Raw genomic sequence first — 13,974 nt, 5'->3', positions numbered from 1 at the left:
GTAGGAGCGCAGGAGAGAGGTGAAGGAGGGGATGCAGGGTCAGGGGGTCGGGGTGTAGGCGGGGGTGTGGGGACGGGGGGTAGGAGCGCAGGAGAGAGGTGAAGGAGGGGATGCAGGGTCAGGGGGTCGGGGTGTAGGCGGGGGTGTGGGGCCAGGGGGTAGGAGCACAGGAGAGAGGTGAAGGAGGGGATGCAGGGTCAGGGGGTCGGGGTGTAGGTGGGGGTGTGGGGACGGGGGGTAGGAGCGCAGGAGAGAGGTGAAGGAGGGGATGCAGGGTCAGGGGGTCGGGGTGTAGGCGGGGGTGTGGGGACGGGGGGTTGGAGCGCAGGAGAGAGGTGAAGGAGGGGATGCGGCGTCAGGGGGTCGGGGTGTAGGCGGGGGTGTGGGGACGGGGGGTTGGAGCGCAGGAGAGAGGTGAAGGAGGGGATGCGGCGTCAGGGGGTCGGGGTGTAGGCGGGGGTGTGGGGACGGGGGGTAGGAGCGCAGGAGAGAGGTGAAGGAGGGGATGCAGGGTCGGGGGGTCGGGGTGTAGGCGGGGGTGTGGGGACGGGGGGTAGGAGGGCAGGAGAGAGGTGAAGGAGGGGATGCAGGGTCAGGGGGTTGGGGTGTAGGCGGGGGTGTGGGGACGGGGGGTAGGAGCGCAGGAGAGAGGTGAAGGAGGGGATGCAGGGTCAGGGGGTTGGGGTGTAGGCGGGGGTGTGGGGACGGGGGGTAGGAGGGCAGGAGAGAGGTGAAGGAGGGGATGCAGGGTCAGGGGGTCGGGGTGTAGGCGGGGGTGTGGGGACGGGGGGTAGGAGCACAGGAGAGAGGTGAATGAGGGGATGCAGGGTCGGGGGTCGGGGTGTAGGCGGGGGTGTGGGGACGGGGGTAGGAGCGCAGGAGAGAGGTGAAGGAGGGGATGCAGGGTCGGGGGTCGGGGTGTAGGCGGGGGTGTGGGGACGGGGGGTAGGAGCGCAGGAGAGAGGTGAAGGAGGGGATGCAGGGCCAGGGGGTCGGGGTGTAGGCGGGGTGTGGGGACGGGGGGTAGGAGCGCAGGAGAGAGGTGAAGGAGGGGATGCAGGGTCAGGGGGTCGGGGTGTAGGCGGGGGTGTGGGGACGGGGGTTGGAGCGCAGGAGAGAGGTGAAGGAGGGGATGCAGGGTCTGGGGGTCAGGGTGTAGGCGGGGGTGTGGGGACGGGGGGTAGGAGCGCAGGAGAGAGGTGAAGGAGGGGATGCAGGGTGTGGGGGGGGCAGGGTGTGACGTGGGGTGGGGGTGAAATCTCCTGCAGCGTTGCCCAGCCTTTGCTCTGGGACCCTGTCTGGAGTCGGGATGTGACAAGTAGCCAACGAGTCGATTAACCAATGAGTCCAGTTGACTACTCACACCCCCCCCCCCTTGCTGCCTCTGATACGAAGGCAACAAGGGGGAGCCGGAACCGGTGCTGGGGGGGAGCTGGTTAAAGGCCAGTTCCCCCAGCACCAGCTGTGTGGTGTCGCCTGCCCCCTGCCCCGCACTGCTGCCTCTAATAGAGGTAATGGTGGGGGCGGGGAGGGGAGCAGGGGCTGGGGAGGCTACGGTGAAGCAGCCTCGGCGCGGACAGTGGCTGCTTCGTGGCAGCTCCTGTCTGGAGGGGAGGTGCTGTCACAAAGCAGCCTCTGTCTGCAACGGCGCCTCCATCCACCTGGGGCTGGGACCCCCCCACCCAGCAGCCTCTGTCTGCGGAGACCTGCCCCTCCCCCCCAGCAGGAACTGCTGCTGCCTCTGTATCAGAGGCAGCAGCACAGGGTGACAGGCAGCTCGTCCGGGAGGGGAGCTGGTTTTTAAACAGGGTCCCCTCATGGCCCAGCTCCCGCCCGGCTCCCTGCGCTGCTGCCTCTGTGTTTCCAGCCAGCTCCACCCCAGGAGAATGGTTTGTGCTGGGAGGGGCTGGTGTGTGCAGAGCCAATGGGAGCCGTCAGTAGCAACCGCAGCTGAGTTATTTTTTTCAGCCCAGCCCGGGGTCACGTTCTAACTGCAGGTAGAAGCAATTCTTGGTACTTCAAAATCCAAGGCCACTTTTCCTGCAAGTGTTCCTAGGATTGGTGCAGTAATTCATAGAAAAGCTGCACCATGTGAAATGTAGCGTCGAGGCCAGGAATAGAACACACTGGCGCGCCCCCCGGGTGTGAACGGGGAGTGGGCAGGTTAAGCCCTGGGGCCTGTCCTGAGAGGTGTGTTTCTCCGGGGCAGAGGAGCCACACTGGTTCCAGTTGTGGGTGAGAGCAGAGGGGAGAAAGCCAGTGACCAGGACAGACCCCATGGGGAGGGAGAGCGGCTGCAGATCTATTGAGGAGCTAACACCGAGGGTCATGCCCTGGAGTGGCTGCTCCCATCCGGATCGCGCCGCTGGACTCCACAGGCCTGGTCCCAGACATTGCAGGGTTGGGGCTGGGGAGGGTCTGGGGTTATTTCTACAGTCTGTCGTCATTACCTGGGCCTTCCCTGTTGTGGTCCAAGAGCCGTTGTGCCATGGCGTGCCGGGGGATTAGTTTGTTTGGGAACATGGGACTGGACAGGACCTTCTGGGTCCAGTCATATGGGCCCATTTCGATAGCCCCTGGTTGGGGGACATTCAAAGTCAACGGCTCTTCAGAACATCGGAGCGGCCAATAGGGGTGTCGACATGTCGTCAGCTATACGAATCTTCTCAGCTACGTGCATTTCCCCCCACCCGTGCTGCCTCTGCATCAGAAGCAGCAAGGGGAGGGAGGGAGCAGAAGCCGGTGCTGTGGAGAGTTGGCTTGAAAGCCAGTCCCCTCCCCCCCCCCGCAAGGCTCCATGTTGCCGCCTGCCCCACTGATATCAGAGGCAGCGGCACAGAGGAGAGGGGACAGGGGAGGCTGCCGCAAAGCAGCCTCTGTCCGCGGTGGGCCCGAGCTTCCCGTGGACAGGTGCTGCTGCAGGACCAGCCTCAGACTGTGGCCAGCCCGGGCTGCCATGGACAGAGGGCAGCCTTTCCTGTCCCCCCAGCAGCCTCTGGCCGTAGGGAGCTCAGACCCCCCCTGCGGACAGGGAATGGTGCAACCCTGTGCTGCTGCCTCTGTATAAGAGGCAGCAGAGTGGGGGAGCAGGCAGCCGGTCTGCGCAAGGAGCTGATTTTTGAACTGGCTTCCCTGCGGACTGGCTGCTATCTAGCACCCCACACTGCTGCCTCTGCTACAGGCAGGAGGCTCCCCCGGAGTGGGGCCAGAGTGCACTGGCCACCAGCCCCACCCCTGGAGACTATAGAATAGTCAAGTAACTGACAGGGGTTCGTGCGGTTCTCGACTGTTCAATTAACCGGTAGCTCACATCCCTAACGGCCACCCTGGGTCAGACCAGTGCTCCAGACAGCCCAGCCTTCTGGCATGGTCGGTGGCAGGTGCTTCAGAGGGGATGAACAGAACAGAGCAGTTTGGAGTGATCCATCCCTGTGAGTCCAGGCTCAGCTTCTGGCAGCCATAGATTTATGGACACTCAAGGCATGGGGTTGTGCCCCTGCCCATCTTGGCGAATAGCCATTGATGGACTTATCCTCTATCAACTCACCTAGTTCTTTTCGGAACCCAGTTATACTTTTGGCCTTCACAACATCTGGCAAGGAGTTCCACAGGTCGACTGTGCCTCATGTGAACAAATACTTCCTTACGTTTGTTTTAAACCCACTGCCTATTAATTTCATTGGGTGACCCCTCTATGTCTTGTGAACGGGTACACCACACTTCTTCAAATGGAGTCTGTTCCATGGTCCTAATAATTTGTATTGTCCTTATCCTTTGTCCAGTTGTAATATGGCCTGCTTGAGATGGGGTGACCAGGCCAGCATGCAGCATTCCAGGTGTGGGTGTACCCTGGATTTGTACGGTGACACGTTATGTTCTGGTTTATTATCTATCTCTTTCCCTAATGATTCCTAACATTCTGTAAGCTTGTAGGCTACTGCCGCACACTGAGCAGATGTTTTCAGAGAGCTCTCCACAATGACTCGAAGATCTCCTTGTTGAATGGTAACAGCTAATTTAAACCCCATCATTTGATATGTATAGTTGGGATTATATTTTCCCGTGTGCATCACTTTGCATTTATCAACATTGAATTTCATCTGTCATTTTCTTGCCCAATTATCCAGTTTTGTGAGATACCTTTATCACTCTTCACAGTCAGCTTTGGACTTAACTATCTGGAATCATTTTGTATCATCTGCATATTTTACCACCTCCCTGTTTATCTCTTGTTCTAGACCATTTATGAATATATTGAACAGTACCAGTCCCATTACAGACCTCTGAGACACAACACTAGTTACATAGAATCAGAGAACACTAGGACTGGAAGGGACCTCGAGAGTCATCGAGTCCAGTCCCCTGCCCCCATGGCAGGACCAAATACTGTCTAGATCATCCCTGATAGACATTTATCTAACCTGCTCTTAAATATCTCCAGAGATGGGGATTCCACAACCTCCCTGGGCAATTTATTCCAGTGTTTGACCACCCTGACAGTTAGGAACTTTTTCCTAATGTCCAACCTAAACCTCCCTTGCTGCAGTTTAAGTCCATTGCTTCTTGTTCTATCCTCAGAGGCCAAGATGAACAAGTTTTCTCCCTCCTCCTTAGGACACCCTTTTCGATACCTGAAAACACCCTTTTAGATACCTCACTCCATTGTGAAAACTGACCATTTATTCCTACCCTCCCCCCTCCAGTCAGTTAAGTCGTTATTTATTCACTCTGATTCCATGGCAGCTTCCTTTGCTTACGGGCCTTTAGTGAGGGGCCTTGTCAAAAGTCAGCAGGACCAGATGGCATTAACCTAGGAGTACACTGTACCCACTGGATCATCAGCCTTGTCCACATGTTTGTTGACCCCCTCCAAGAATTCCAGTAGATTGATGAGGCATGATTTCCTTTTATAAAAACCATATTGAATTTTGCCCACTGTTTTGTGTTCATCATGATAAGACACGGATGTCCTTTGCGATACCAAGCGTTTTCCTGGTGCTAAAGATAGGCTTCTTGGTCTGCAGTTGTCAGGATCGCTTCTGGAGCCTGTTGTAGAACTTAGCATCACGTTAGCTACCCTCCAGACTGTTGGGAGAGAGACTGAGTTATATACTACGGTTAGTCGTTCTCCAATTTCATAGCTGAGCTCCTTCAGAACTCTTAGGTGAATGCCATCTGGTCCTGGTGACTTTTTACTGTTGAATGTATTAATGTGTTCAAAAACCTCCTCTATTGATACCTCAGGCTAGGACATTCCTCGTATCTATCACCTAAAAAGAATGGCTCAGATACAGGAATCTCCCTCGCAGCCTCTGCAGCGAGGACCAATGCAAAGAATTCATTTAGCTTCTCCACAACAGCCTGGTCTTCCTTGAGTGCTTCTTTATCCCCGTGAGTGTCCAGAGGCCCCACGGATTGCTTGGCAGACTTCCTGCTTCTGATGTACTTAATTATTTGGCCGTTCGTACTCGTGTTTTTTGCTAGTTGCGCTTCAATTTTTTTCCTCTGCCAAATTATACTTATACATTTGACTTGTCAGAGTTTGTGCTGGTTTTTATTTTCTTCTCGAGGACCTGACATTCAATTTTGAAAGGTCTCGTCTTGTCTCCGACCACCTCCTTTTTGCTGTTATTGAGCCACGGTGGCATTTTTTGGGTCCTCCTCTTTTGTAAAATTTTGGGGACACATTTAGTGTGAGCCTCTCTTATGGTGTTTTAAAATTGTTTCCGTCAGCTTTCAGGCCTTTCACTCTTGTGATTTTATTTATTGAGCTTCCTCATTTTTGTGCTGTTCCCTATTTTTGAAGGTAGGCGCTGCTAAGGTGATCTTTTTTTCCCCAATACGGAGAAATTTAATTAAGGATGATTTAACATGTAAGCACGTTGAATTGAATTACATTATGGGCTCTTTTGCTGAGTGGCTCTGCTATCGTCACCACTTGGACCACATCATCCTTGGACTAGCTGCTCCAAGAAGCAGTCATCAATGGTGTCTGGAAATTTTCTCTCTGCCTCGCATCCTCTCCTCCGATGACATGTCCCCAGTCAATATGGGTGTAGTTGAAATCCCTCATTAATTATTACTGAGATTTCTGTTTTCGTAACCTCTCTGATCTCCATGAACTTTTCATAAGTCATCATCCTGGTCAGATGGTTGATGGTGTATTCCTACTGCTATCCTCCTTACTATTCAAGCACGGAATTTCCATCCATAGGGATTCTGTTGCCTAGTTCGATTCATTTCAGGTTTCGACTGTATTTGACTCTACGCTTCCTTTAACACACAATGCCACAGTTCGTATATATTCTGTTTCCTGGTATTACCACGTCCCATTGATGATCACGTTTCTGGGGTGCCTGCTCTATCAACATTCTCATTTAATGTCAGGCACTTTGCCATTTGAATATTCAGCCTTCTACAAGCACTGAGAAGATGCATCAATACCTTCCAGGGGTGCAGTTGGATGGACTCTCTTTCATTTGACTGTTTCTCTTCAGTTACTACTTGCACTTTATCAGCTTCTAGCCTCTCCTCTTCCTCCGGATAGAGAGAATCCACATTACTCAGCCTTTGCCTGCGGGAAGCCTGTGTCCTACCCATGTGCTATTCAGTACATGTTGGCTTTCCCCCTACTTTTAGTTTAAAATTTCTCCCATGCCCGTTCTACTGTCATAGAACTGGAAGGGACCTGGAGAGGTCATTAAGTTCGGTCCCCTGCCCTCACGGCAGAACCAAGCACCATCAAGAACCTCTTTAACGTGCCAGCAGTCTGGTTCTGTTAGGTAGAGTCCGGTTTTCCCATACAGGCGCTTCCTTTCCCAAAAGGTTCCCAATAAACCTAAATCCTTCTGCCGAGGATCGTCGTCTCATCCATGCCCTGAGACCCTGCCTGCCTGGCCCTGCACCAGGAACTGGAAGCATTTCAGAGAATGCTACCAGCGAAGTCCTGGAATTTCATCTCTTAGGGTACGTCTAGACTACGTGGGTCCGTCGACGGAGCCGTGTAAATTTGTTTGTTCGGCAAAGGGAAATGAAGCCGCGATTTAAATAATCGCGGCTTCATTTAAATGTACATGGCTGCCCCGCTCTGCTGATCAGCTGTTTGTCGGCAGATCGGGGCAGTCTGGACGCTCCCCTGCCGACATGAAAGCCCTTTATCGATCTCCCCGGTAAACCTCATCCTACGAGGCATAACGGGGAGGTCAATAAAGGGCTTTCAGGTCGGCGCGGGAGCGTCCAGACTAGCGCGCTGAGCCGACAAACAGCTGATTAGCTTTTTGTCGGCTCAGCGTGGCAGCCATTTAAATGTAAATGAAGCCGCGATTATTTAAATTATTTAAATCGTGGCTTCGTTTCTCTTTGCCGATCAGCCTAATCTCCATGGCTCCATCGATGGAGGCATGTAGTTTAGACACACCCTTACCGAGTAGCTAATTTTGCCCCCAGGACCTCTCTCCTACCTTTCCCTCCGTCGTTGGTACCTACATGTACTACCACCACTGGCTGTTGCCTTGCAAGGCAAGTAAGCCTATCTAGACGTCTGGAGAGTCCACAACCTTCACACCCCACAGTCGGTTCTCCTGGTCATAAACCCAGCTTCATACATTGCTAAGAATCAAATCCCTCCTTACTGTTACCCGTCTCTTCCTCAGAGGGATACCCTCCGTGTGAGGGGGTACCGTGACGTCTTCTGGAAGGAGAGTTCCCACTATGGGATCATTTCCCTCTGTTCCATTCTCCTTCCCCAAAACATCCATTCTCCTGAGCAGCACAGAGGCAAATATATATGCAAATATATGCAAATAACTTTTCATACTGAAGGGCATGAATACAAAGATTAAGGCAAGATTGTACAACACGCAGGCCCCATTTCAGTCAGTTCTGCTGATATTCATAAAATGCAATAGTTACCCCGTTTCCACCCATATGACAGCACTTCGAATGAGCAATGACAGTCCTGGAATTGAACTCCTAAAAGGCCATTCTAGTGACTCCTTTTTTGTTTTGGCTCCCACCCGTGGGCCGCACGTTGAGTCCCGTGTAAACCCAAACTGCACCATGGGCCACAAACAAACGGGACCTCCCGCGGCTGGTGCAGGAGCGCCCCCTGCAGTCCTTTTGCCAGGGCCTTGCTCGCTCCCTGTTTGCCCCCACTCCTCTCGGCTTCCCAGCCCATACTCAGGAGTGCAGCTCCGGCCCTCCCCCGGCGAGACAGGACTGCCTGGGTTCTCTGCCAGGCTCTGGAACAGGCTCGCTGGGGCAAGCCAGGCGACTTCTGTGTGTGCCGCCTTCGTGCCACTCTGAGCCTTCCCCGCTGCAGCTCGTAACCTCCAGAGCAGCCTGGTGGCAGCGTTCTCAGTCAGGGGTGCGCCTGCATGGCGGCGCACAAAAAATTCTTCCCTTGCCTGCCTGCCCTGGAGAGCTGCACGGGCGCTCCGGCGGGCGGGGCTGGCTGAGACAGCATAGTGAGGGGGCTGCTGGGGCGGGCGGCCAGGACCTGCCACGGCCGTGTGGTAGGGAGGGAGCCCTGCTCCAGTGGCCGAGGCTGCAACATGATGGGGAGGGGCCGGGGCCTGTTCTGGCGGCTGGGGCCGGGAACGGGACCTGCCGCGTGGCATGGGGGTGGTTTGCTCGGGCAGCTGGGAGCGTGTGTGTGTTAATCAGTCGGGTGCCACGGCGGCCCGTATCCAGACCAGCACCCGTGGCCTCGATATTGGTGCACAAGCCAAAACTCGCTCTGCTCGTGGCTGGAAAATCTGAGAGGGAACCCACCTGGCGGAATCATTTTCCAAAGTTCATCGGGGCTGCCCTTGCTTGTCGCCCCCCAGCTGTGTATGGGCTAAGCCTGCAACGTGGCCCCTCAGGGCTTCCCTTCAGGGACCGAACTGTGGCGGGAAAAGCCTGCGCTTAGGCCCTGGGTTGGAGGAAGCTGGTCCAGAGATGCCCCATCCCTGTGGCACGAGTGAGGGCAGCAGCTTCAGCAGACCTTACCGGGCATGTTCAGTCTGTGAGAGCCTGCTCAGTCCAAGCGGGGGCGCACGACCCCACCCCTTCTCGCCCCACAGGTCACCTCAGAGCCGGGACGCTGGAACTGTCTTTAGAATGGGGGGCAGCCCTCCCAGCGCCCCCCATGTTCCAGCCCCGATGCCTGAGCTGAGCTTAGGTCAAAGTCAGTCCCGCCGCCAGGAACCATTTTGTGAGACTCGGCGTGCGTCCCCCTTTCCTCGCTCTAGTCCATTTCCTCCTCGGGACGCCCCCCGGGGCACCCTGGCAAATCCCCCCCCGCCCCCCCTCCCGGTGTTCACAGCCGTCGGCCGCTTGTAAGCTCGGCACGCGGTCCAGCCAGACACGTTGTCTGGCCTGTCAACCCTTCGGCTGCTTGTCTCCATCTCCCTGGGTGTTGTGGGCCCCTGGCCTGTCCTGCCTGCTCACCGACCTCTTGCCTAGGCACCCCCTGTGGGGTGGGCTGCGACTGCCCCCTCTTACCTGCAAACCTCTCCTCACGCCCCCACCCCCGCTCGGCTGAGCCGGCGCTCGGCGTGTCCCCGGGGCTGCTGAGCCGGCCCCTAACGGGTGGCGCCGGTCCCGTTGCAGGTGCAACACCCAGGACTACATCTGGCACAAGGGGGTTCGCTGCGAGTCCATCATCACCGACTTCCAGGTGATGTGCGTGGCCGTGGGCTCGGCCGCCCTCGTGGTCCTGCTGCTCTTCATGATGACCGTCTTCTTCGCCAAGAAGCTCTACCTGCTCAAGACCGAGAACAACAAGCTGCGCAAGACCAAGTGAGTGGCCCGGGGCCCGGCAGGGGAGGGAGCTGGCAGGAGGTGGGGGGTAGCGGGAAAGGAACCCATCCGGCAGCTCACAGGGGAGGTCCGGGGGCTAATCAGCTGGTACAGTACCCACTGGTAGCCCCACAGGAGAGGACCTGCCTGCCAGCTTACAGGGAGCATGGGGGGGGGGGGGTGCACACAGCTAACCTGGAGGACAGCATCCACTTGTCCAACCCTTGGATGGCAGCCCTCCCATGGGGTACCAACACTCCTCAGCCAGTGCAAAACAAGGGAGAGTGCCTGCCTGGGAGAGGCCACACAATGTCCCTGTGTGTAGGTCGTCCCTGCTCCCACCCTTGGCCCGACAGTACCCGGTGTCCGTCCTGATCCAAGGAGCGGAGCGAAAGCCTGCCTGTGCGCCTGCCTGCCCGTGATCCAGCCAGGTCCCTGTAAGCCATCCCCCGGGGGCACTGCACCGCTGTTGAAGTGCAGCCACCTCTGGGGTGGGACACAGCAGCTCTAGAGCCCTGGAGTTCAAGGCCAGAAGGGACCCTCTCATCCGACCCCCTGTGTGTCACAGGCTGCCAACGCTGTCCTGCCCTCGGCACTAAACCCAACCCCCGACGTTTGGCAGCCCTCGGGACACGGGGCCGGTGCCCCAGGGAGACAGCGGGCAGGAGGGAGGTGCCACCCAACAACACTGTGCTGCCGATTGGGACAGGAGTGACGCGACGCAGTGGAGACTGCCGGGGGGGGGTGTAGGAAGGCTGAATCCGGCCAGAGCCCTGTGGCTGACTCTCTGAGAACAGCTGGCAGCCATGGGGCGCTCTTGGAGCTCCTAGCCACAGGCCCTTGCACTCTTTCCCCACGCGGCATCCACCCCCCCCGGGACTTCCCCACGGCACCGGCGGAAGCGGCTGGGTTTGTCAGCGGTGCTGAGTAACGGCCCTGCCCCCCCAGACGTGCTCCCGCCCGGCGCAGCCCCGCAGAATCCCTGCCAGAGCCTGTGAGTTATGTGGGCAGCCTGGCCACTGAGCTGGAACGGTTCCATCCGTCGCTGTCGCTCTCGTCAGCCTGTAAATTTCCCGGGCGAGATCCCAGACGTGTGTCGCCGCAAGTGGGGAGGGAGCCAGCTCTACTCCCTCCCCGCCAACAGCTTCAGCAGGGACGGGTCTGGGGTGTTTCTCTCTCCCCCTGCCTTGGGCTAGTCACCAGCACAGCACACTGAGCTCTCTGCTAGTGAGCCGAGTCTGGGTGGGAGCACAGGAGTATACAGACCTGCCAACACGAAGTTTCCGCTTCATGCCTCTGACGAAGTGGGTTCCAGCCGATGGACGTTTAAGCCCAAATAAATGTGGCGCTCTTTCGAGTGCCCCTGGATTCCTTCTTGTTTTTGCGGAGAGAGACTACGCCGGCTGCCCCTCTGAAACCCAAGCGTGTGGATCATGCAGTCAGTAGAGCCCTGCACAGACATAACATTTGTATCCACTCCTGCAGAACTGAGCTGTGGAGATCTGCTGCCACATCTGCGGTAGGGACATTAAATATCGATTCATCAGCTAATCGAACAGTCGATGGGATTTCCGTCGACTATTCGATTAGTCGATAAGGACTAGCGCACATTCCGCCTTTGAGATGGACAAGAGTCCCAGCAGGGGCTCTGTGCACTTCAAAGACTGAAACGCCGTGTGGAGCGCGGAGCCAGCGGGGAATCCTCTGCTGAGCCCGAGCTCCGTGCGGTCGCTTGCGCTTTGAAATGTACAAGAGCCGCGGTGGGGGCTCTTGTGCATTTCAAAATGGAAGTGCCGCATGGAGCCGGGGGGGGCCAGCGGGAGACTCTGAGTCCCCCACTGACCCAAGCTCCCCAGCTGGGCTCCGCACGGCGTTTCAATCTTTGAAATGTACAAGAGCCCTTTCTGGGACTTTTGGACCTTTCAAAGAGGAAGCGTCGCTGCCGCGCCCCAACCCCGTCCCATGCAGCTGGGGGGAGCCGGTTGTTAAGCTGGCTCCCCCTGGCATCCCATCCTCCCCCCCACTCCCACTTTCTCTTTATGATAGAGGCAGCAAGGGGGGTGGGGAAGCGACTAGTCTTAATGTGTTGACTATCTGATAAGCTTTTGCTTGTTGGGTAGCCACTTAGTCGCTTACATCCCTAATCTGCGATGTGGATGCCTGCGGATATAAAGCAGATATCCATGGATGTGCAGGACTCTATCAGCAAGTGCTGCAACTTACCGCTTCTGCTGAGTGTGTGTGTAATGTCATAGAACACTAGAACTGGAAGGGGCCTTGAAAGATCATTGAGTCTGTGGGGGGCGTCCGCTCAGGGCAAATTGCTCAAACTCGGGGCTCCTTACAGCCCCAGACTGGAGACCTTCCCAAACAGGCCACAAATCAGTCACGCCGAGCGCTTCAGCTGCCAGCCAGAAGCCTCACCAGCAAAACCCCTCAGGCACCCTAACACACAGATGAGGGGTTATAGAACCCAATCTCACCTACCCTGAACAGGTTCTTCTGGTCCCAAGAAACCAGCCACAGGTCTCGTCAATTTACCCTCTGGATCTTACCCACAAATCACCCTCTGGATCTTATCCACAAATCACGCTGAGCCAATCCTTTAGAATCTAACATCTAACGGTTTATTACTAAAGGAAAGAAAAGCATGAGAGTAAGGTTGTTAAGGAGAATACATGACATGCATCGAATCTCCCAGTTCTCAATGCAGGCTCTCAGCAGAGATGTTACAAACTGCTATCTTGTAAGTCTCTAGTGTACATCCCATGTTGGGATGGGTCCACGGTTCTTTCCGGCTTATTGTTCCTCGCAAGGCTGCATCTGGGATCAGGAGCTGAACTGAAGACCAGATGGAGGGTGCCACATGGCACTTATAGACCTCCCCTGGCATCCTCCTGGCCAGAGCAGGACACATGGCCCAGTGACCTATCCCTGTGTCCCATGTCAGCAGCCATCAGACACTGGCTGGTTTGCAGGTATCAGTCACATTCCTCAGGTGTGTATGGGCACCTAGAGAATCATCGTCTCCTTGCTAATTAGCATAGCCATTCTGTGCCTTTTGCTCTGTCTCAGACAGAGAATTTTCCTGCATCAACTCAGAGTGCATATGTATAACGCCACATACAGATATTATACACGTACATGAGCAGCGTCTACAGACTCAGTAGAACAGACGCTTTCATGTGACACCTCACACGGCCCCCTTTGTATGGACTTTTAGGGCAAACACCCCCCTCATGGGTGCAGCAATGATCTTTAAAATCCAGTAACGTGATAGTCCAGTCCCCTGCCCTCATGGCAGGACCAAGCACCATCTCTGACAGATTTGCCCCAGCGCCCTAAGTGGCCCCCCTCAAAGATTGAACTCACAACCCTGGGTTTAGCAGGCCAATGCTCAACCCACAATATAATGTAATCTTGGCTCATTGGATGAAGTGGGTATTGCCCAGAAAAGCTCACGATTCTGTCTCTTTTTGAGAGGCGGTTGGGTAATGCTGCGGTGTGGATACCACCCACCCCAGAGGTGGCTGCATTTTAGTGAGTGGGCACTTGGGAGTCTTGGGCTGCAAGGCTTTGTCCAAACGTCATTCATCACTGTTACCCTGAAGCATTTGTAGTAACGGAACGATCTTTGGGAGCGTTAACTAATTAGCGCTCATGGCCCCCAAGGGAGTTGGCAGTTATTGAACTTCTCTGGCAATTCTCTGGTCTAAATTATGCAGGAGATGAGAGAAGATGATCCCAGTGGGCCCGTCTGACCTTGAGATCGATGGTTCCCAATGTCAAAGATGGGGAAACTGAGGCACGAAGCAGGAAAGACACGTGTACGAGGGCGAGTGTCGCAGCTGGGCTTAGAATCCAGCAGCTCCAATGCAGAGCTTAGCCCTGTAGCCCGCACTGCCGCTGGCTGCGTCTTGCTTGGGCAGAGCGCCGTGTGCAAAGCCTTGCACCTCTTGGGGCGGCCGGCAGTGGGTGTGAGCAGGGTGGAGGGACGGGACAGCCGCTCAACTTCCCCAAACCCGTCCCAGCTCGTCGAGAGGCTCAGCTGAGCTTGCTTCTCGGACCGGGGTGGGCATGTTCTTCCGGCGCCGAAGACACTGACGAGGAACAGAATGAGCCAGCTGCTGGCGTCAGCCGCATCCCGGGAGCATCTAGCGGTGGCGTCACTGATCTGTGATCGTGCGGTGC

At 56.0% G+C, this 13,974-nt stretch overlaps 1 protein-coding gene across 1 annotated transcript in view; it reads left to right on the top strand.

The window, feature by feature from the left end:
- The window catches only part of CSPG5 (chondroitin sulfate proteoglycan 5), a 37,593-nt gene that overhangs the window by 13,494 nt on the left and 10,125 nt on the right, over positions 1–13,974 (top strand). The window contains exon 3 of the mRNA XM_075923021.1: positions 9,595–9,783. Coding sequence (XP_075779136.1) covers positions 9,595–9,783 — 189 coding nt within the window. The remainder of the gene's footprint in view (positions 1–9,594; positions 9,784–13,974) is intronic.

Source organism: Pelodiscus sinensis, chromosome 2, assembly GCF_049634645.1.
Source record: "Pelodiscus sinensis isolate JC-2024 chromosome 2, ASM4963464v1, whole genome shotgun sequence".
In the NCBI taxonomy this organism is placed as follows: Eukaryota; Metazoa; Chordata; order Testudines; family Trionychidae; genus Pelodiscus; species Pelodiscus sinensis.
The sequence above is the reverse complement of the archived record's forward strand: the minus strand, read 5'-3'. Positions and strand labels throughout refer to the sequence as shown.